The sequence below is a fragment of the Colobus angolensis genome, unplaced genomic scaffold (genome assembly GCF_000951035.1).
Source record: "Colobus angolensis palliatus isolate OR3802 unplaced genomic scaffold, Cang.pa_1.0 Scaffold30, whole genome shotgun sequence".
Classification (NCBI taxonomy): domain Eukaryota; kingdom Metazoa; phylum Chordata; class Mammalia; order Primates; family Cercopithecidae; genus Colobus; species Colobus angolensis.
In genome coordinates, this window is record NW_012116266.1 from 3296923 (window position 1) to 3320839 (window position 23917).

The 23917-nt window shown below is 38.3% G+C and overlaps 1 protein-coding gene across 4 annotated transcripts in view; it reads right to left on the reverse strand.

Annotated features, from left to right (window-relative positions):
- Positions 1 to 23917, reverse strand: part of PARD3B (par-3 family cell polarity regulator beta) — a 1103389-nt gene that overhangs the window by 183208 nt on the left and 896264 nt on the right. For 3 of the 4 annotated variants that reach the window (XM_011949894.1, XM_011949895.1, XM_011949892.1), the window contains one exon: positions 6501 to 6803. The exons of the other annotated variant lie outside the window; for it this stretch is intronic. In XM_011949894.1, the coding sequence (XP_011805284.1) occupies positions 6501 to 6803 (303 nt within the window). The remainder of the gene's footprint in view (positions 1 to 6500; positions 6804 to 23917) is intronic. 4 annotated transcript variants of the gene reach the window in all.

Consider the following 23917-nt stretch of genomic DNA (forward strand, 5'->3'; position numbering starts at 1 on the left):
ATCTAAAAATTATCTGTATTGAAATATTTTTAAAATGCAGATTCCAGCTATTGAGATCTTGGTGTATACCAATCTTGTTTCAGGGTTGTTTTTTTTTTTTTTTTTTTTTTTTTTACTTTTAATGTGTGCAACCAAACCCATTTGGCAACCTCTAGAAATGAATGGCAAATTGTCACACAAACTAATGCAAAACTGCATTTGTGTTGTGTGCCGCACGTACCTTCTAGCCCCCTATTTGGGACTGTTTTGTCCTCATCCAGACATAAAGTTTTCATGTTCATACATTGTGAGAGCCCTTTCAATGCTGGCATTGTGGTGGAAAACTAACACACTGTAAACCTGAGTAATTGTCAGGCTTTGAGGGCAGGATTTAACCCATGCTATGTTCAAATCCTGGAAGAACCAGCACTGTGAAAATCCAGTCATGTGTCTCTGTCCTGGTGGTAGAAATGTTTTTTGTTTTTTTTTTTAACTGCTGTCATTTACAGATGAATCTTTTATAAGGCAACTTTTTTTCTTTTTTTTTCTAAGATGGGCTGAAGGTTCAGGGCCAACCTTTGAGAAGCAAGTAGGTATGAGACCAAAGTTGCCTCTGTTAGAAAGCCAGTATGGGCCACGTACACATGATCTGTTCCTATAAGACAGAGATATATGGACAAATAGGGTATGTTTCATATAGAGATAGAAAAAACGCAAAATGTAAAATCATATTTAACCATCACAGATGCAAGGTTATTATTATAATCTTCCCTTTTACAAATAAGTAGGTGACGATAAATCGCCTATGCTATTAAACAGCCTATTGAATTCCAGGATTATATCTCACGTTAAAACCCTCAGTCTCTTCCTCAGCCCAAACCCTGCCCTGCCTCCCTCAGGATGGAGTCCAAACTCTTCATCAAGGCTGGCCAACCTCTCTCCCCTGTCTTTGGTCAGCTCTGAGGCCATCCCATGTTCTCTTTCCATTTACCCCTCCCACCAGGTTTCTATTTTACTGAGAGTCTTTCAGTCCCCCTAACACAACATGCTCCCTCTCCCCTCTATTTTCACCTTTGCTGCCTGGCCCCAGCCAGTACCCTGCACTTACTCTTCAGTTGCACTTTCCACACTGTGTTCCCACTGCATGTTTAGGACTTCGCATTGCCATTGGATCCTAATCTCCATAATGAAGGCAGCATAATCATCTTTCTCTCAGTTCCCTGGTAAGTTCAGTACTGAACTCAGGCCCTGGCCCTTAGTGGATACTCAATAAGTATTTGTTGAATTATATGCATGAAAATAAAAAAATGGCATCTTGGATAAGTCATGCAGTTCATGCAGGAATATTTGGAAGTGGACTGGACCCATATCAGCTTCATCCCCAAACCCATGATTTAATCTGCCATTACATGTTGGGAGCCCAGATGGATGCTTCTTTACTTATCCAGGTACTAATTTCCTTAATATGGTTTGGATCTGTGTTCCTGCCTAAATTTCATGTCTAATTGTAATCCCCAATGTTGGAGGTGGGGCCTGGTGGGAGGTGATTTGATCATGGGGGTGGATTTCCCCATTGGTACTGTTTTTGTAATAGTGAGTGAGTTCTCGTGAGATCTGGCCATTTAGAAGTGTGTAGCACCTCCCTCCTCTTTGTCTTGCTCCTGCTCCTGCCACGTAAGAACTGCCTGCTTCCCCTTTGCCTTCTGTCACGATAGAAAGTTTCTGGAGGCCTCCCAAGAAGCTGAGCTGATGCCAGCATCATGCTTCCTGGACAGCCTGCAGAACTGTGAGCCAATCAAATCTCTTTTCTTTGTAAATTACCCAGTCACAGGTATCTTATTATAGCAGGGCGAGAATGGACTAATACATTCCTCAAGCAGGAAATGAGAGTGTGGGTCTGTATCATAGTGTGGGGTAGGGAAAAGAAGACTGTAGAACAGAGAGATCTAGAATAAAGTCCTGATTCCATGCTGTGTGATCTTGGGCAAGTCACTCAACTTCTCTGGGCCCCAGTTTCTGCAATAATCATATGAGAAAGTCACTCTAGACAGTCTCTGAATTCTCTTGTTAGCTCTGAAATACTGTCACAGAAGGAACTTCAAAGCTGCAACTTTTCCATTCTATAACTCTGTTCTCTGTCACCAAGAGCTCACTCTTTTAAGTTCTCACCTCTTAATCAATTCTCTTCTCATTGTAATTCTCCCTCTGGTCCTACTTAGCTACTAAAACTGTTCTCTCTAAATTAGCTGACGACCTTTTAGTGGCCAAATCTAAAGCGCTCTTTTCAGTCCTTATCCACTGAGCTCTCTGAAGCATTTGAAAGCCTCATGTCTGTGATATCTGCGAAACATCTTTGTCTTTGTTTTAAGCTAAGGTTTTGGGCTGCTTCTTATACTCTCCTGTCTCCAACACCCCTCCTCAAATGAGGAGTCAAATGAGGACAAGCTCCTGTCCTCATTTACTACTGTAATCATCTCTAACTTTGTCTCTTAGTCTAACCGTGTTCTTCTTTGTCGGCCGTCAAGCTGGAAGAGCTATTTTCCCAAAACACAAATCCATGAGCTCATTTCCCAATTATGATGCTTTAGTGGCTCCCATTGTCCACTGATTGGCAAATACATCAAAACCCCTTACATGCTTGCTACCATTCATCATTCTAGAGTCCAGGAAAAATAACCCCTATTCAGGCGTAACTTCAGAACCCTTCTTTTTTTATTTTGAGACAGGATCTTTCTCTGTCACCCAGGGTGGAGTGCAGTGGTATAATCAACAGGTCACTACAGCCTTGGACTTCTGGGCTCAATCATCCTCCCACCTCAGCTTCCTGAGTAGGTTGGACTACAGGTGCACACCACCACACCTGGATAATTAAAAAAAAACCTTTTGTAGAGGCCGGGGCGTGGTGGCTCACGCCTGTAATCCCAGCATTTTGGGAAGCCGAGGTGGGCAGATCACCTGAAGTCAGGAGTTTGAGACCAGCCTGGTCAACATGGCAAAACCACATCTCTACTAAAAATACAAAAAATGAGTCTGGGTGGTGGCTTGTGCCTGTAGTCCCAGCTACTTGGGAGTGGAGACACGAGAATTGCTTGAACCCTGAGGTGGAGGTTGCAGTGAGCTGACAACATGCCACTGCACTCCAGCCTGGGTGACAGAGTGAGACTCAAAAAAAAAAAAAAAAAGAAAAGAAAAGAAAAGATTTTGTAGAGATGGGGTCTTGCTATATTGCTCAGGCTGGTCTCCAACTCCTGGCCTCCAACTCCTGGCCTCAAGTGATTCCCCCTTACCCTAGACTCCCAAAAGAGCTGGGATTATACTGTGCCTTGCCTCAGAACCTTCGTTAACACAGATTTCTGGACAGCCACTACCACTCAATAAGTAGCAGCCTAAGATACAACCCATTAAATCACAAACTGACCCCAGCCTGCTTTGCAACCTCTTTTCCTATCACTTTCCTTCCCACCCACACTCTGTGTCGGTGCTCCTTAGCTCCCCTACAGGCCTGCTCTTTCAGGCCACTTTGCCCTTGTACATGCTTAATTGTTCTGCAAAGAAAACAATTCTCCTACTGCAATTGCTCCTGTCTTACCCTTCTAGAGCCAGTTCAAATATCACCTCTGTTTGGAGGACTTTCCTGACTAGCCTAGGCAGAGTTATAAAATAAAAACTTCTTTTCCTTCTATTCACAAGACATCGCAATGATCCATTTCTACATGTGTTGGTCCTCTACTCACTAGATTATGACCTCCTCTGACCTTGGACTGTTTCTTAATCATCTCTCTATCTTCCCTGAAGCTTTCTACAGTAGTTAGAACACATTAGGTGTCAAATACATACTTACTAAATGAGTTAAGGACTGAAAGGATGAATGGATGAATGGCATTGCCCTCTAATAGTACATACAGTAGGTTTAGAATTAGTAGGTTCCTGCTTATGGATACTACTAGGGAAACTGCCATAGCAACTCTTCTTAGATTTATCTGGGCACAGGCATATCAGGGAAGTTCAGAATTTTACTGAAAAAGGAGAGTAATAATAATAGTAACAATGATGATGATACTAGCTAACATTATTGAATGCTTACTATGTACCAGGACATGAATCAGCTTGCTTGAAGACTTGAAGAACAAGGAGCAGGGCAGTCTTTAAGTGTAATTAAATATGAGAGCAGGATAAAGATAATTCTGAGTACAATTCTGCTATCCAAAAATAGGACAGCAGTCTAAACTCTACTGAAAGCAGCTTTAGATCACTTTTAATATAAGGGGGTCAGAGCCAAAAGTAAGACTCTTTTACACATATATCTGGACTGGGCAGTCAACAATTATTTTTTGTTGATATCATTTTATGGTGGCTGCAGTTAAGATTATCGTAAGAAGTTTATTTTCTGGTCACATCTACATAGATGAAAACTAGTTAGTATATAGTTTCCTAAGTAGTGTTGCAAAGATCTAGGGGAAATATATGCTTTAGGTGACAAAAATTTGGGGGATAATGCATGCTGGTTATTGGATGGGTCCTCTTAGAAACTCAGAATGCGTGTCAGCATATTGAGCATAAGAAGACTGCAATAAGAAAACCTATTCCACCCGAGCCCGGTGGCTCATGCCTCAAATCCCAGAACTTTAGGATGCCGAGGTGGGTGGATCATGAGGTTAGGAGGTTAGGAGTTCAAGACCAGCCTGGCCAAGATGGTGAAACCCCGTCTCTACTAAAAATTCAAAAATTAGCTGGGCATGGTTGCAGGTGTCTGTAATCCCAGCTACTCACTTGGGAGGGTGAAGCAGGAGAATCACTTGAACCTAGGGGGTGGAGGTTGCACTAAGCCGAGATCACACCACTGCACTCCAGCCTGGTCGACAAAGTCAGACTCTGTCTCAAAAAAAAAAAAAAAAAAAGAAAAAGAAAACCTGTTCCTTATGGCTTACCCTAGAATTCCTAGAATTCCCTATACATATTTGACTTGTGAATCTTTTTTTTTAAATAAAATGCCTCATATTTATTTCCATGGAATTAGTATTGGAAAATACTGGCTTGGGAGGTTCCTATAAACAGTCCCTCTGTGTTGGGATTCTAGCTGTGGAATATGCAGAGAGGATTGTTACAAAGACCTATCTAATTTAGGGAAGGTAAGATTGACTATGGTTTGGGCCAGAAGAGACTCATGCCTGGTGTTATTATTTATATGATAAAATTCAATCCACCATGAAGGTTGGGGAGAAAAATCCAACTCTTAATCAATTCTTTCAATTAGCAGTTTAGTTATTATGGCTATATCACAGTCATAAAAATTTATATTTTCATTTTGTCCCAAAGAAAAACTTGACCATCTTTCTTTAATATTATCAACCTGGAAGCCTGACAGTAAGGATTAAAAATTGCTCCTTCCTTCCCACTTGGTTATTGGAAAGGCTCTGAAAGGTAATCAGTCTTGTGAAGCTACACTTTACAGTCTGCATAAAAATGCCATGATTTCCCTTCCTCTCCCCAACCTAATTGAAAGTGCATAATATCACCCAGCTGGGGAAATGTAAATGGTAAACATATGCAATATATCATGCTATCACACAAAGGCTGGTTACTAATAGGGACTGGGTGGTTGTCAGAACCCTAAGAAGTCTGGAAAACAAGTTTTTTCTTCATATAGAATGAGAGCTCTCTGTGCCTGCTACCCTTCTATCCCACCACCTCCCTCGTCAAGCTAGTCAGATTAGTCCAAGGTCAGTCAACTCATTCCTTGCATGTGTAATTCCAAGGGTCACCTAACAATGTATATTGACTAAAACTCTCTTACATCCATCTTTCAAGACATGAAACATTTTACTTTTGGCAGGAGGTGGGGTTGAAAACATCTTGTTCTCTACCTACTTCAATTGTACTGACAGATGGTCCTATTATCCCCTCTCCTTAGCTGCTAAACCTAAAGATCCGTGGCCTTGTCACCTCTTATCTTTCTCTACTTCATCAAACTCCTATTGCCAAGATTATCTCTTTTTCTACCTCTGATCATCCATGAATATCTATACAGGGTCACCTTTCCCTTGAGTACAAAATCCCCATCTTACTTTTCAAAGGCCCCTGCTCCTCTGCAGCTATCTGTAATTCCCACTTCAATTACACCTACTTGGAAGCTATCATTTTCTCTTTTCTGACTCTCCACCTCCATGTGCCATGCCGTCTTCCTGAATAAATCTTTTACATTTGGTCTCTTAGGAGAAAGGACAATATTCGTTCAAAGTTTTCATCATGAGATGTCTGTCACAATTTTCCTTCAAAAATGGCTCCCTGTTGCATCATGAACTCTGCTACTACTATTCATTCATGCCACCTTACAATTGGCTATTGTTTTATTTTTGATGGTGGATATCTTATACGTTGGTCAAAGGATGGCACTTGTCTAGGGTACTGAGTCATTTCAGTTTTCATCGATTGAAGGAGATACTTTTTATCGGTTTCAGCAGTAGAGATGATTTGAAACATACTGAACTAAAGCTACATTTATCTATCACTAAGTTTATTACCTGTCAGCTGGAGCCAGCGGATGGTATGGCTTGTTGACCTTGGCATAGAGACCCTCTAAGTGGTCTCTTTCTGGAGACAGTGGACGGCCATCCCGAGGGTAACCAAACGGTCCAGCTCGAGGGGGAGATGGAGATCTAAAGACATTTGCTGATGTGCATGGTTCCCGAAAGTGGTTCACTCTGGCATAATTGGGGTCCATTTCATCATCATCCATATCGTATACTGATCCAATTGCACCAGTAGCATAATCAAGAAGACCTCTTGCCTGTTTTTCCCTTAGCTCCTGATGTTTTGCTCCAATCCTGAAAAATACAGAACAGGTAGCAAAGATGTATGTGAGTTTCATATGATAATACAATGAAATACTCTCTTGAATTTATGTTAACTCTTCCTCATCACTTAGCTGTCATTCTCCTGTTTACTCAAGATCACAGCATGCAGAAATGCCAACAGCATAAGAGGATTAATTTTATATATCTGATCTTTATTTGTTACAGGGTCTTTACTTTGATAGCAATGCTATGGGTACTTTGATATCTTGCCCACTGATGACTAGGCTGATAGTAGCTTCAAAGGCTGATTTTCATTCACATTCCCTCACCACAGATAGCATGCCCTTGTGGGAACAGTGCATCTTTGGTTCGATATTATAGAAGTCTTTCTTGGGACAGGGATGCATGTTAACAAACCCATCAAAATCCTGCAGTTTTTCTACGACTTCACTAATTTAGTGACCTAGAGTTCCAGTGTATTCTTCTAAAGAAAATAACTTGTGAAAATTGATTTAAATATGAAAAAGAAATACAGAGGCTTTCTGGTCACTAAAAGCAGTGGGATCAGGGATAATTTATAAGAGACTCTGAGTTTTTTGGTTATACAAATGGGGATTACTCTGTCTCATTATATAGGGGCTAGGGACAGAGTAAAATAGTGAAGAAATTAATAGGTTCCTGACAGAGATGAATTGGCACATATAAGTGAATTAAACACCATTACTGGCAGAACTCCACAGTGCTAAAGCCTTAAGTGATATTACAAAATGCAAGTGCTAATCAGTGCCACTGTGCAGTCTACTGGGAATGGAAGCAGAAAAATATACTTAGGTGGATTCCAAATCCATCTGAATTTTGAGAATTTGATATTTAATCTGGAAAGTGTTCGATCAGCTCCCCTAAATTCTCAGTAATGTATTAAAATGGAAAGGTCACTATGGCCTCTTACTGGACAATGGTGGTCTTCATGGTGTGAGGAGGTCTTCAGCACTAATGAGAAAAGAGTGTAAACCTTGTCACTGGACAAACAAGGGGCACCGTGTACAAGAGGAGAGAAGACAATGCTGGCTCAGGTGGCTAAAGAAAGTCAAGAAAAGATGGGACAAACTTAATGTCCTGGGCCCAGAGAATATAAGGGGGCTGTGGGCTAGAAGTGAATGATCTCTATATGAATGGAGACATACAGAAGTCCTGGATGAGTTAAAAACAACAACTGAAACCCATCAGTATCTTCCCCCATTCAAACAAAAACAGCTGTTTTGCACATGGAAGCTAGCTTTATTTTGCAAAACATTAAACCCTTTGTAAAAATCTTCAGAAGCCAGGATTTTCTGAGGTATTTTTCTCTTTTGGCAGAACAATATTTTCGTTTTTTACTTTTTTGAGTAAGGAGGAGAAAAGAAATGGGGCAATTTCAATTGGGAAGCAAAACACAAAAAACAAAACAAAAAAGAATAAGGCATGAGACCAAAACCAAAACCAAAACAAAACCCCAGCACCTATCCTCAAGTTACAACAGATGAAAATAAATGCCAGGATATATTATTGCATATCTCTTTTGATTAGGCGAAACCTGTGCCCTATACATAAGTAATTAGAAGAATTTATATTTTTGCATATGGCAACTTGAATTTCCAAGGGATTCTGAATTAAGATGAAAGGAAGATTACACAGTAGGGTACCCGTTAAGGGGCCTTGCCTATTCCCTTTCAATGCATGTTAGTCCTAGATTCATGGATGTTTGTTTTGAGTAATTTTTGATAAAGAAGATAACCTGCTCCATTCTGCAACAAAACAATCTTTCCAGAGACAGTGCAGACTCGATTATCAGAGAATGCTTGCTGCACCCTGATGATAGGGATGGATTTCCATTGCAAATAGAGCAAAGGACATCAATACAGTTAGGGGGTAGGATTCTGTGTGGTTGCTATCCCTCATAAGTGAGATGCCTTCAAGAGAAATCATTCAGCAGAAAGATGAATATCTCACAGCTGTCTCATGGGGCTACACTTGTGTGCATTAATGGAAGAGGAAAATACTAAGCTTGATTTTTAAAAATCACAGAAATAGAACACTGGTATCTGTCTTCCTTATTTCATCACTTCTCTTTCTTAGAGGTTTTCTCATTAATTAAACTTGCTGAGTATGTGGAGAATCTCAGATGAAAAGTACTATGTGTATGCCAAGCAATATTTTATCTTGTATTCCTTTCCAAAACAAAACAGTTTCTCTTTGATACTCTGCACCAGTGAGTGTTTCAGAAACTGATTTCATATTAACCATTCAGTAGGTAAAATAGTAATTTCTTTGAACAATCATTATTGTGTCATATATCAGGGTTCCTGCACATTGAGGAGGACAAGGCAATCTCTGAAAAGGAGTGTATGGTGGCAGAAGAGGCCAGGACAGAAGTGTCAAGGAAAAATTTTTTTTTTGGTAGGTCTGACCCTCACTCCCACCCCCAATTCATGTGAGAATTTTACTTGTTTACAGTCATTTCCACTTAGAGGTTTCCTTACCACTGGGAACTCAACCTGTTAAATTATTGATTTTTCAAAAGATACCCTTTTTCATTTGACAGTACTACCAGTTTCCCCATTCTTCTGAGCAAACTGCCTTTGAATTGTTTAAATCTCCTCTTTCTCTTTTCCTCTATGGGAACATTGTTGCTTCTTTTCTCCTTAACACCTCTTGGGTATCCTCTTTTATTTCCATTTCTTTCATCACAGTCGAATGTTCAGGCTTTTATATTGCCCAGATCTGCACTGTCCAACATAATGGCCATTAGCTGAGTGTGGCCCTATAAAATTAAATTTGAAATAATTCATATCAAATCAATTTCTCAGTTTCACAAACCACATTTCAAGTGCTCAGTAACTACATGTGGCCAGTAACTACCATATTGGACAACACAAATAGAGACTAATTCCATCATTGCAGAGCGTTCTGTTGGACTGTACTGGCCTAGATTATTCTGAGAGTTTTTGGTATGTCACCTCATCCCACTTTAATATATACCTTAAAAGACTCTTGAATAATCTTCCTGAAAGAGTATTTCTGTCATATCTGCCAGATTGAGGATCTCTAATAAGAGATGATAATAAATGATGAAGTCAAGTAAGTGACTCTACTTCCCTCCCTGAAACTCTATAGGAACAAACAGTTGAGAAATTGGGAAGAAAATTCTATCTACAGTGGAATTAGAAAACGACCATAATCTCATGCCTTGCTGTGAAATTTGGACACAGTCCCAAAGGTGGAGTGCACCACCAGTTGATATCTGGCTGCATCTCCAGTCAGGTATACATTTCACTGAAAATAATGAGGGAGTCTAGAGAGGTACAGTCAATAAACTTTAATATAGTCTAAGGATAGGAATAGGACCCTGGAATTGTAGGGTAATTCTTTGTGGGGGTCCAGCTTCAGAATGGAGGAGAGGGAGAGATAGAAGAGGTAGCAGGTCTCCTACCTTAAAAAAAAACTTCATGGAGGTGAAGTAGTGAGAAGAGAGAAGTATGAACCTGCTTTGTATCTGATAGGCAGAATTAGCAGAGATACATAAATCCAGACTCATCAAAATAGGACCAATAATCTAGGTGACTTCACTAAGAAGTAGGCTGATCTCAGAGTAGCTGTCCCAAAACAGAAAACCATAGCAAACAAGACCCCAGGGCAGAGTACCCAGCAAATCTGTCAAAAGGGTATTTTGAGAGATCACGTAGAATTGAAGCTGCTGGTAACCTTAGATCACTATGCCCATGTTATTTAATACTATATTTTAGCACAGATTTTTTAAAAAAAAAATTAAAAAAACTTCCATATAATATAAATTTAATGGTCATCCTTAAATACAGTAAAAGAAAATGTTAGAGCTTATTGCATATAGGAAGCATAAGTGCTGTCTCAAGAAGGAGGAAAATCAAGTAATCGACAAACGCAGGCAAACTCATGCTGACCTCTAACAAAAATAAAGATAAAAGAAAAACACTCTCAAACATTTGAAAACACAGAGGGAATATGGTACTTATTGACCCATCTTGAAAAACTTATTAATAATGGAAAACAGCAAACTAAGAACTGCATCAAAATGAAGAATTCAACATGGTTGCTATGGCCATAATGTCTCCCAAAATTCATGTGTTGAAATACAGTCTCCATTGTGGTAGTATTAAGAGGTGGAGCCTTTCGGGAAGTGACTAAGTCATCATGCAAAAGTTAATATCTTATAAACGGGCTACAGAGCACTAGCTAAGGTCCCTCTTTGCCTTCCATTGTTCTGTTCTTCTGCCAAATGAGGAAACCTAGGCAGCACCATCTATGGGCAACAGGGCCTCGCCAGACACTGAACCTGCTGGCACCTTGATCTTAGACTTCTCAGTCTCTTGAACTATGAGAAAATAAATTTCTGTTCTTTATAAATTACCCTGTCTCAGGATTTTGTTATAGCAGCAAAAATGGACTAAGATAATGGTGAAGCTGTGGAATAGCAGGTCTGGAGGTAAGCAATACATTCATTTAAATACAAAACTAAGACTAAATATCTGTGGGAACAATAATTTATAGAAAAAATGTAAATATTATAAACTCTGACAATATAAAATATATTAAAAAAATGAAAATCACAAGTTAATAAGGAAGTAATTTGGGAGACAGTACCCTATCTTTATTTTCACCCTTCTTCATTTTCTCATTGTATAAAGCAGGCATCAGTAGTTACTGTCTAAAATTGACACATTTGGAAACAGAGGTTTGAATATATTAAATATAATTACAAAGAAGCCACTAAAAACCAAATTTTCAGCAGTAGGAAAATACACAAAATAAACTGTTAACCACAAAGCAGAAGTTGACCAAATATATGTTATGAAAATAAATGTAAATGGAATAAATTTCTTTATTATCATTAAAGGATCCCAGGTATCAAAAAGAAAAACAGGCAAAGTGCTATTATAATAGTAAAAGGTGGGGAACAGTCTAAATATGCATTAACAGGGGACTACAGAAAAGTATTATGCAGCTGTAAAACATAGTGTCATACTATTCCTCTACTAAAAAGAAGTAAGATGATGTATGTAAGGGTGAGGTTACTATACATATAAATATTTATATGATATATATCCCTGCATATACATAGAAAATGTCTGGAAGAATACACAAAAATTTCCTAAGTGGTTGCATCTAGAGAGTGGAATTAGAGAGGCAGCCTTTATACCTTATATACTATGTGCATTTTCTATATTTTTAAGATAATTTAAAAAATAAATTTAACTGAATTTTCGATTCAGGGGGTACATGTGCAGGTTTGTTACATGGGTAAACTGCAGAATGCTAAAGTTTGAGCTTTTAGTGAACCCATCCTGCAAATAGTGAACATAATACTCAATAGGTAGTTTTTCAACTCTTACCCCCATCCCACCCTCCCTAAGAAAATTTTAAAAACTTTAAAAACATAAAAAATTTCCTAACAACTACAAGTTGTAGTGAATAAAAATGTTTTTGAAAACATTAAATACCCTGTACCAACAGGCATCTTTTTTTCTTGTAAACCTGATTTCTCATGACCCCTTTGTCAACTCAGTTATGACAATTTTCTTCAAATTATTGTTCACTGAACTTTTATTTGGTCTCTTTAAATCAACTGCTTTTCCTAATATTACTCATGTCCCATTAATCAAATATTTAATCTAGTTTTCTCTGGCATAAGGACTTAATTTATTCATAAACAGCTCCACAATGATCTTAAAAATGCTTCATCCCCTCTTCAACTCATACATCCAGTACATTCTATTAATATGAAACTGCTATACGTCACTTTGTAGAAAACAAAACCATGTAAAAACTTTGATGATTTATTCTAGACCTTCTGCTTCCATAACTAGACTACAAGCTCCTTGAGTGCACTGTGAGTGTTCTTCCTGCTAATATTTGGTTGACAGATTAATTTATTCAATATTTTACTGACATTATACTACATACTAGAAATAAAAAATATACTCAGTCTCTGACTTACTATCAAGGGAGACATAAACAAGTAATTATAATTCAATGAAAAAATAAATAAGAACTAGAAATGCCCAATAGGCAAATGAAAAATGTATCATACATCATCAGGGAAATGCAGATTAAAACTACAATGAGATGTCCTTACTAAAGTATAAAAGAACGACAAAAACAAATGTTGGAAAGGACATGGAGCATCCAGAACTTTCATACACTGCTGGTGGAAGTACAAAATGGCATAATCCCTTTTGGAAAAGGTCTAGGAGTTCTTTCAAAACTAGACTTTCACTGATGTTATGACTCAGTGATTCACCTCAGGTGAATTGAGAAGAGAAAGGACAACATATGTTTACCAAAAATCCATGGAGAATGTTCGGTAGCAGCTTTATTCATCATAGCAAAAAGTAGATATAATTGAGCTGTTTATCACCAGGAGAATGGATAATCAAACTATGGTTTATGCACACAACAGAAGATAAATCAGCAATAACAAGAAATAAACTACAAAAATAGCCAACAGCAGGGATGAATCTTAAAATTATCATCCTTAGTGAAAGAAGTTGGACAGAAAAAAGGATTTACTATGTAATTCCATTTGTAAGCAATTATAGATCAGGCTTTTACCTATGAATGGGAAAAGTATGAGGGAACATCCTTGGGTGCCAGAAATGTGTCACTTGACATACATTCATTAAAAGAGAATAGAGAATATTCTTCTGTTTACTAAGATCCAAGCATTTCACTTTATGTAAATTACACCTTAATTTCCTTTTTTTTTTTTTTTTTTGAGACAGTCTTGCTCTTGTCGCCCAAGCTGGAGTGCAGTGGCATGATCTTGGCTCACTGCAACCTCCACTGCCTGGGTTCAGGTGATTCTCCTGCCTCAGCCTCCTGTGTAGCTGGGATTACAGGTGCCTGTCACACACCCGGCTAATTTTTGTACTTTTAGTAGAGACAGGGTTTCACCATATTGGCCAGGCTGGTCTCAAACTCCTGACCTCAGGTGATCCACCTGCCTCGGCCTCCTACAGTGCTGAGATTACAGGCATGAACCACTATGCCTGGCCTATATCTCAATTTAAAAAGAAAACACAAAAAGAAAAGGCAAAAATGCTGATTATACTATTTATACCTTTTATAAACTAACAAATTTAGATTCATTATTTATAAATTTATATATAATTGTCTTTTAAATGCATTATCTAAAAGTAGTTATTATAACTACTTTTATATATAATTTTATATATATATATAAATTGCTGGGAAAATATTTAAATTACTTAAGCAAACACACCCCTTCTCAAGCAACCTAAACACTTCCAAAATTTTTTGAATGATGAATGCAGAAACTTGTAATAGAGGTAAAACAAGCTGTCTAGTCTTGAGAGGATGTATTTATGGATCAATAAGAATGATCTGTATTATCAACATCAAAGGCTGGCCTACAGATTCGTACTTTATGAAAAAATATGTTTTTAGTAAGAGGAAAGTGAAACAGGAAGAGGTAGTAGGAGTTTTTAAGGGGAGTTTACATTATTAAATATGTATTATTAAATACAGCAGCTACTAGCTACACATGGATACTGAACTCTTGAAGTGTGACGAGTATGACTAAGGTACAAAATTTTAATTAATTAAAGTTTAAATAAATTACATTTATTTAAAGGCACTAAATTTATTTAAAGGAAAGGCACTACTGAAAATATAAAATAAAAGGCTTGAAGAGGAAAAGAGTTAAACTATATAGATAACTGGAGAAGAGTGTTCCAGGTAGAGATAGCAGATATAAAGCCCCTGAGGCAGGCATGTGCTAAAAACAGCAAGGAGGCCAGTGTGAGGGAGTGAGAAGTTGGAGGAAGCCAGAGAGGAAGCAGGGACTTAGGGCAAGCAGGGCCTTGAGGTCCATGGTAGAGTTTGGTTTTTACTCTCAGTGAGGTGGGAAGCAAACTAGAGGTTGTGAGTAGTGAAGTGATAGGCTCTGACCTACATGGTAAAGGGCTCTCTGACTGCTTTCTTGAGAACAGAGTGAAGGTGGGCATTTCTTGGTGAGAGGAGAACTGTGGAGAACAGTTAGGGGGTTATTACAATAAGCCAGGTGAGGGAAGGTGGTGGCTGTCCATACAAGTGTATCATTGGAGATGGTAAGAAGCAACTGGATCCATGAGCTAAACATAAAACTGGTTTAAAAACAAAATTCTGTAATTAAGACCGCCCTTCAAATGCCTCAAAATAAAAAAGTTTTGCTACACACAAGAGCCCATCCTGTCCAGTATATCAGCTATCTAAAAAGATGAACTGACACCAACAATAATATTAGTGATATATTTTCTCATGATTATATAACAGTTTTCATGACGTACACAAGCCTCAACTTCAAAGAAGAGGAAGCTGAGATTACAGAGGCTACACACTTTGCCTGACAGCTAACATTTACTAAATGGTAGGAATTGAATTCTTGAATTCTGTTGAAGTGTTTGTCTTCAACATTAATGTTTCTTTCATTTATGTTAGATTACAAATAATCTAAACATGATCATATTTTAAAAATTGATGTGGCCAGGCGTGGTGGCTCACGCCTGTAATCCCAGGACTTTGGGAGGCCGAGGTGGCCAGATCATGAGGTCAGGAGATCAAGACCATCCTGGCTAATGTGGTGAAACCCCATCTCTACTAAAACTACAAAAAATTAGCTGAGTGTGGTGGTGGATGCCTGTAGTCCCAGCTATTCGGGAGGCTGAGGCAGGAGAATGGCATGAACCTGGGAGGTGGAGCTTGCAGTGAGCAGAGATAGTGCCACTGCACTCAAGCCTGGGCAGCAGTGTGAGACTCTGTCTCAAAAAAAAAAAAAAAAAAACTGATACAACGAAAACTTTCAGATATCCAAAAGTAGGCTAATAGCACAATGAGCTCCCATATACCTTTCATTTCTATATTCAATAATTATCAAGATTCAGGCCAGGCATGGTGTCTCATGCCTGTAATCCCAGCACTTTGGGAGGTGAAGGTGGGCAGATCACTTGAGGTCAGGAGTTCGAGATCAGTCTGGCCAACATGGTGAAACCCCATCTCTACCAAAAATACAAAAATCAGCAGGGTGCGGTGGCACACGCCTGTAATCCCAGCTGCTTGGGAGGCTGAGACACGAGAACGAACCTGGAAGGTGGAGGTTGCAGTGAGCCAAGATTGTGCCATTGCACTCCAGCCTGGGCAACAGAGCAAGATTCTGTCTCAAAATAAATAAATAAACAAATATTATCAAGATTCTGTCATATTTTAAATATATTTTTCTATTAATTTTTTACCAAGCATTTTGAAAGTAAATCCCTCTACATACTTCCAAAGGCATATCAAAATATCACAAATGTTTTATTATGCCATTATTTCACCTAAAAATTAACAATTATTCCTTGGTGTCATCTAATACTTACTCCATAAACAAATTTTCCCAAATGCCTTAAAAATGTCTGTCTTTCCCAGATGATTTATTTGAATCTGGTTGTAAAAATGCCTGTACATTAAATTTGGTGTTCTCTTAAGTCTCGTTAAATGTACTGAACTGTACTCTTTTCCCTTTTTGCTTTTTATTTTTTCCATGTCATTGGGTTATTGCAGAAACCAAGTTGATCTTCCTGTAGTTGGTCCCATGTGCTGGATTTCTCTGTTTCCTTTCCTGTGAAATGATTTAACTTATTCCTCCATCCCCCAAATATCTTGTTTATGGAGAGTAACTTCTAGATCTGTGCTTTCCAACAGGATTTTCCGTGATGATGGAAATGGAAATCTTCCATATCCGAGCTATCTAATACAGCAGTTGCTAGCTACACATGGATACTGAACTCTTGAAATGTGGCCAGTATGACTAAGGTACAAAATTTTAATTAAAATTTAAATGAATTAAATTTGAATGTGACTAATGTTTATCATATTGAACAGTGCAGCTGGAGGCTTAGTTAGATTCAGGTTTAACATTTTTGGGGAGGAGTACTGTGGTAGGTTGAATGGTGACTCCCTAAAACAGACAGCTGACCCTTGAACAACAGGGTTTGAACTGCATGGGTTCACTTATACACAGCTTTCTTTCAACTAAACCCAGATAAATACGGTATTTGTGGGATATGGAACCTGCATATATGGAGGGCGGACCTTTCATATAAGTGAGTTCTGCAGGGCCCTCACTTATATATCAAGGGAAATCATATGTCCATCTGGAACCTGTTGATGCAATCCTATTTGGATACAGGGTCTTTGTATATGTAATTAAGTTTAAGATGTTGTTGTGAGATTGTCTTGGATTATGCATATAGGCTCTACATCTGATGACAAATGTTCTTTTAAAGGAGAAGACATAAACAGAAGAGAAGAGCCAAAGAAGGCAATGCGAAGGCAGAGGCAGAAATTGGAGCCATGTGTCTATAAGCTAAGAAACACCCAGGATTGCTGGCAGCCAAGGGAAGCTAGGACAGAGGAAGATGGAACAGATTCTCTCTCATAGTCTCTGGAAATAAACAACTCTGCTGAGACCTTGATTTCAGACTTCTGGTCTCCAGAACAGTAAGAGAACAAATTTGTTGTAAAGCCACCAAGTTTACGGTAATCTGTTAAACAGCGGCCCTATGAAACTAATATAAAGACCTTAAAGGAAGCATATGTGCTTCAAATTGTGTCATACACAAAAATTTGGAAAACTGTGTATTTTTCTAAATTTAACGTAACAAAGTATAGTTATATAGCTTTCATCTCTGTTTTAGCCATCCTAAATATCTGATTGTCTTTAGTAATGCTAAGGAGACAAACTGATGTCTCCACTGTAAAGTTCCCCTATCAATCTTTCATTTAATCATTTCTTTCACTGATGATTTTTGACTGGATTAATTATTTCATTAGGGGTTGCACAATGGTCATTTTTGAAAGCCATTTAAAAAAAATTTATTAGCTGGGATTCTTCTGCAAAGAAAATCTTTCAACAATTTTGGCATTTTGATTATGGTGAGATGTAGTTAGTATAGGGAAATCTGAATAAATGCTTAAATATTTCTTTTTCATTGCTAATTTTCAGTCAGGAGTTAGAGTCCTAGATACTTCCAATGGTGGCAAATGAGTAGTTAGGAACATTTTTGGGGGAATAAAGGATTGTGAACATAATTATAAACCTATGGTTATGTAAGTCCATAATATATAATACACATTTGTAATAACATAGTTAGGATTTTTATTCAATTGAATTCCTCATACTTTTTCTTGCACATGTTGTCCATATTTAGTTAAGAGACTGCATTGTATGAGCTCTTTCGTCCTTCTGGCTTAACCCTTTAGCCTTTGATAGCTTCCTTGCTTTATGACAAACAAGTAGTTCCATGTTTATGTTGAGTATCTTGTGTTCCTAACTTGGAAGCAGTCATTCCTCTAAGGACCCCTTTGTTTTCAGTGGGGAATGATATCTAGAGACCACAAGCTGGGCCCTAGGAGTGCTCACTGACACTGGGTTACTATTATTTCTCAGCCTTTTCTCTGAATAGAGTTAGGAAATACATATTTTTGAGGAAAAAAACCCCATACGTTTATACTAATATTTCTGATTCAAATTTAACATTACAGAATTTTTACTTTTAAATTTTTAATATCGTGTATTTATTCCTCCCTCCTTTAAATGAAAAATCTTGATTCTTAACACTCATATATTTTTATTATCATATATAGTTTTAAGATTATAATATCAATATTATTGTCTTAGTCCCATCAAGCTGCTATAACAAAATAGACTGGAAGTTTTATAAATAAATAATAGAAATGGATTTCTCACAGTTCTGGAGGCTGGGAAGTCTCAGAACAGGATGCTAGCATGGTTGGGTTCTGGTGAGGGCCTTCTTCGAGGATGGATTGCTGACTTCTTGCTGGGTCTCTCAAACGGCAAAGAGGTGAGGCAGCTCTCTGGGGCCTCTTTTTATTTTATTTTATTTTTTGTGACAGGCTCTGTTGCCCAGGCAGGAGTGCCACTACATAATGTCTGCTCACTGCAACTTCTGCCTCCTGGGCTCAAGCGATCCTCCCATCTCAGCCTCCCGAGTAGCTGGGACTACAGGTGCACATCATCTGGCTAACTTTCATAATTATTTGTAGAAATGGGCTTTTGCCATGTTGCCCAGGATGGTCTCAAACTCCTGAGGTCAAGCGATCAACCTGCCTTGGTCTCCCAAAGTGCTGGGATTACAGGTGTGAGCCACATGCGCAGCCTCTGGGGCCACTTTTATATGAACACTAATCCCATTCATGAGCACTTCACCTCCCAAAGGCCCCACCTCCTAATACTATCACACTGATGATTAGGTTTCAACATATGAATTTGCTGTGGGGAACAGAGTTGGGGGGATGGGAACAAAAACATTCAGATCACAGCAATTACTAACAGTTTGACTATTAAAGTTTAAGATGTCTTCATTGCTCTATTTTTTTGCTAGAATATATTGCACTAAATATGTATAATCAAAATGTGTATTCTAATGTCACTTGAAGTAATTCTTTTTCCTTAATGACTATGCAAATCAATTTGTTTCACAGTTATGTTATTCATTTTGGTTTGTTTTCAGTTTTTAGGATTGTTTTTCCTTTTTATTTAATTTGCTATATGTAAGGCATATTTTTCCAAATTTAAATATAGTAAAGTATACTTATACAGTTTTCATTTCTGTCTTCTCCATCCCATGCAATATATTTGTTTTTTTAAAAAAGCAAGTATGTTTATATATTTAGATCCCTCCTTTCTTACACAAAAGGCAGCATACTGTCCATATTTTTCTATACTTTGCTTTTTCACATAGTAATAGACAGAAGAACATTCCATATTAGCAAAGAAATTATAGACACTACAATTTCTTTAGATATGTTTCTCATTTTTTAAATGCTTCATAGTATTCCACTGTGTGGACACGCTTTTGCTTATTTAATGAGTCATGCATTTGCAAACATTTGGGTATTTCTGATTTTTTGCTATTGCAAATAATGTCAGTCCATATTGTTACCACTGTGGCTTTGGGATGAATTCATAGAAGCAGGATTGCTGGGTCAAAGAGAAACACACATATACTTTTTCTAGATTATGACAAATTTCCTTCCACATTTCTTTTATTTTGCATTGCCACCTACACTGTAAGAGGATACCTGTTCCTCTACAGTCTCATCAACAGAATGCATTGTCGAACTTTGGGAAATTTGATAAACATAGGTGAGAAGTCATATTTCAGTGAAGTTTTAATTAGCCGATCTCTTATTATAGGATGCTGAGTATCTTTTCATATGCTTAAGGGCCATTTTCATTTCCTCTTCTGTGAGCGGTCCATATCTTTTGCTGATTTTACTATCAGATTGCGGGCCATTTTCCCCCTCGATTTTTCAAAGACCTTCAAATAGGAGCAATATTAGCACTCTGTCTGTGGTATAAAAGTTGCATCTATATTTTCTGATTTTCTCATTTGCCTTTTATGATTCATTAAACAATTATTGATTAGTGTTTCATATTTTCTACCCCTCAAAGCCTTAGAACATTTTGTTACTTTTCCATACTGTTTCTTGATTTATTTTGTCTCATGCAGAATGTGTCCACAATAGTATAGTTCTAACTGATTTGGCCAGCTAGGAAGTTGTAGGCAGTGAAATTCTCTTTGTTGCTACTGTATGAACCCAAACAACAGAGTCAGAGATGAATAGGGAGTAAAGAGGAGGTTTGCTCCCTATAGCGGTAATGGTAGTCGAGGTCAGAAAAGGTTTTTCGTGGAGAGCTCTGGGGTAAAAGAAGTAGTATCATTAAAAGAGATTATAAACTACCTGCTGTACAGCTTTCTTTATTGACAGCAGAGATAATTTGTCTGGCTATCATTTCTGCTTTTGTAATAGAAGCTACAATTAGGTCACTACAATTATCTTTTGTTCCAGAGAACAGGCTCAGTTTCTTCAGCTTTTCCCTATCAATGCAGTTTTAAAGCTGCAAGCTATACCTGGTCAGGAACAATATGAGTTTTTGAGTAGTAGCAGTAGTAGTAGTAGCAGTAGTAGTAGTAGTAGCAGCAGTAGTAGTAGTAGCAGTAGTAGTAGTATTAAAATTATTATACTGACTAGCCAATACAACGTTACATGCAATCTTTGCGATCAATGTTTCGCTTTTTCAATAAAACTGTTTTAACTGCATTAATATTTTTCACCATTGCCTCATTCCTGTCTGGGTGTCTATAATATTTTCTAAATGATCTCCTTCAGTACCGCCCATTTTTGTTGTCAGCCTAAACCAGATCTGACATTGTGAGGGAACTAGATTGATGGTATAATTTATCACTTTTCTTAATATAGATAAATAAATAATACATTTATTTCTGTACAGTAAATTTGATATTCTACAATACTGACGTGCAAATTTTTAAAAAGTCATTAATGGACTCTTTGTTTATGTTTTCCTCTTTGCACACACAAACAACACGGTGAATTCTTCATGGTTTGCAGAGTCCAATATGTGAATATTGTGCTTACATAGTCCATGGTTTGCCAAAGATCATGGAGCAAAGGGCATGTTGATGTTCCTTTTCTCTAAATCCTACATGCTCATTATATTAGGTCAAGGCAATAGAGTTTGGAAGGCTTCTGAGAGGTGTGGGCTCAGAACATTCTAATTCTAGAGAATACTGAAATGTTACTTGGTTCTTTGCCTAGGTGGGATGACAACAGAAACGACTTCCATATCCTACATGGCCTGGAACCAAGCCCATTCCCCATATCAAATGTGTGTGTGTGTGTGTGTGTGTGTGTGTGTGTGTGTTTTGTTTTGTATTTTCACACCGAGTCTATTTCATATTCTAAACTAATGGGATTTGCAGTTCCTACCTATGAGTTGCATTTTTTACAATGCCAAATGGCAAGGTCCTTTAGCATATTTCCATTGCTACTAAACACTGCCATTTCAAGAAAACTGCCCTTGAAGGCTCTCCAACTATTACAATGTACATTTTCCCTAAATTTATACCTTTCCCAGACCCATTAAGCCTTTCCCATTGCTAATGCACTGAGTTCCTGTAATTTGTATTCTCATAATGTGGACAAGTTTCTCAGAAATGCTTAGTAAACATTTTTAGCTTTCCTTGAAAATTAGCCCCAAAGAGAGGTGGGGATGTGACCGGGAACAACCTACGCAGTGCTTGTGATATTCTCTGATAACAACTAATTCCTTTATAACAATCCTAGGCAGTCCCCCTACAAAAGGTGTCATTAGCATTGAGGACATTAAATGATGTTCCCTAGGCTGCTGGCCAAACTAACACTGAAGAAAGAGCTCTAAGAATCTGTCCTTGGGGGAGCTCTGTTGGTTGGATAAAATTTGTAACTTGTTGATGTGCTCTATTCTTATTGTTAATGACATTTGTAAGTGGCAAGAAATAGCCTTTATTTTACTTATATTCTCCCAGTTCATTTGTGCCCACTTTTTGTAGCACAGACCAAAGCAGAAAGTAAAGTAAGTTTTATGTATTAAAATTTTCTGGAGCACAGCATAGTTTAATCCTAGGGACTGCCAAGGGTATATCTGAAAAATAAATGAACAGGCCCTCGGTGCTTATCACTATCTGGAAAAGAGTGAGGATCAACCCCTTCTGTTGAATGTTTGGGGTACTATAACCTACATAAACTCCCTGAAGAGGAAACAGGAAAAACAAAGAGAATAAAAGGAAACTAGCTACATTTCCTTTCCTTTCCCTTCAAACCTTTCTTTTCTTTCCATTCTGTCACCCGGAATTTCACACCTGGCCAGTGCTCTCCTGGACATGTCTTTGCTCTTTGTCTCTCAAAGCTGACTCACATAAAAACGTGCTGAAGCATGGGAATCACGCCGTCCCCAGAGCATGTACTGCTCTGTTTCCTTTGTTTTCTTGGCCCTAAATGCCACACTTCCCAAGACCCTGGACACTCATCCCCAGGTTACATAGAACCTTCATTAAAAGAACTCTGGGATCATGAAGAGCTCTAGAAGTACCACCAACTTCCACAGAACCTGGAAAAACCACCTTAAGTATAGAACCATGACTATACCTAGGACAGGGATAAACACAGACCCTTCGATACCTGAGGTTTCCATCTAGTCCAAAGGTATAGGGCACTCATATTCTGAAAAGTCACGTTCTCTGCATCACAGAGAGTTTAAAAAGACACAGAGGGTATAGTCATTTCCCTCCTATCCAACTCATGCAGAAGGCTTTGAACAGGTCAGCAAAAATACTGTATTCAACTACAGTATTTTCTTTTTCTTTCTTTCTTTCTTTTTTTTTTTTTTTGAGATGGAGTCTCGCTCTGTCACCCAGGCTGGAGTGCAGTGGTGCGATCGCGGCTCACTGCAAGCTCCGCCTCCTGGGTTCACACCATTTTCCTGCCTCAGTCTCCCGAGTATCTGGAACTACAGGCACCCGCCACCACACCCAGCTATTTTTTTGTATTTTTAGTAGTGACAGGGTTTCACCGTGTTAGCCAGGATGGTCTCGATCTCCTGACCTCGTGATCCACCTGCCTCGGCCTCCCAAAGTGCTGGGATTACAGACCTGAGCCATAAGTTCAGGACTACAAGCACAGGTTTGTTACATAGGTAAATCTGTGTTACGGGCCTTTATTGTACAGATTATTCCATCACCCAGGTATGAAGCCTAGTACCCATTAGCTATTTTTCCTGATCCTCTCCCTCCTCCTACCCTCCATCTTCCAAAAGGCCCCAGTGTGTGTTGTTCCCTTCTATGTGTTCTCATCATTTAGTTCCCACTTATAAGTGAGAATATGTGGTATTTGGTTTTCTGTTCTTGTGTTAGTTTGCTAAGGATAATGGCCTTCATCTCCAACCATGTCCTTGCAAAGAACTCGATCCTGTTCATTTTTATGGCTGCAGAGTATTCCATGGTGTATATGTACCACATTTTCTTTATCTAGTCTACCATTGATGGGTATTTATGTTGATTCCATGTTGTGAATATTATTCCATGTTATGAACCCTACTGTGAATAGGGTTGCAATGAACATATGTAAACCACAGTATTTTCTATGGTGCTTATTATTAGGCTTGCTATTTCTGGCTTCTTAAGATGGGACTTTTTTCTGGAGAAACTATACGGAATATTCTCACATGTCCA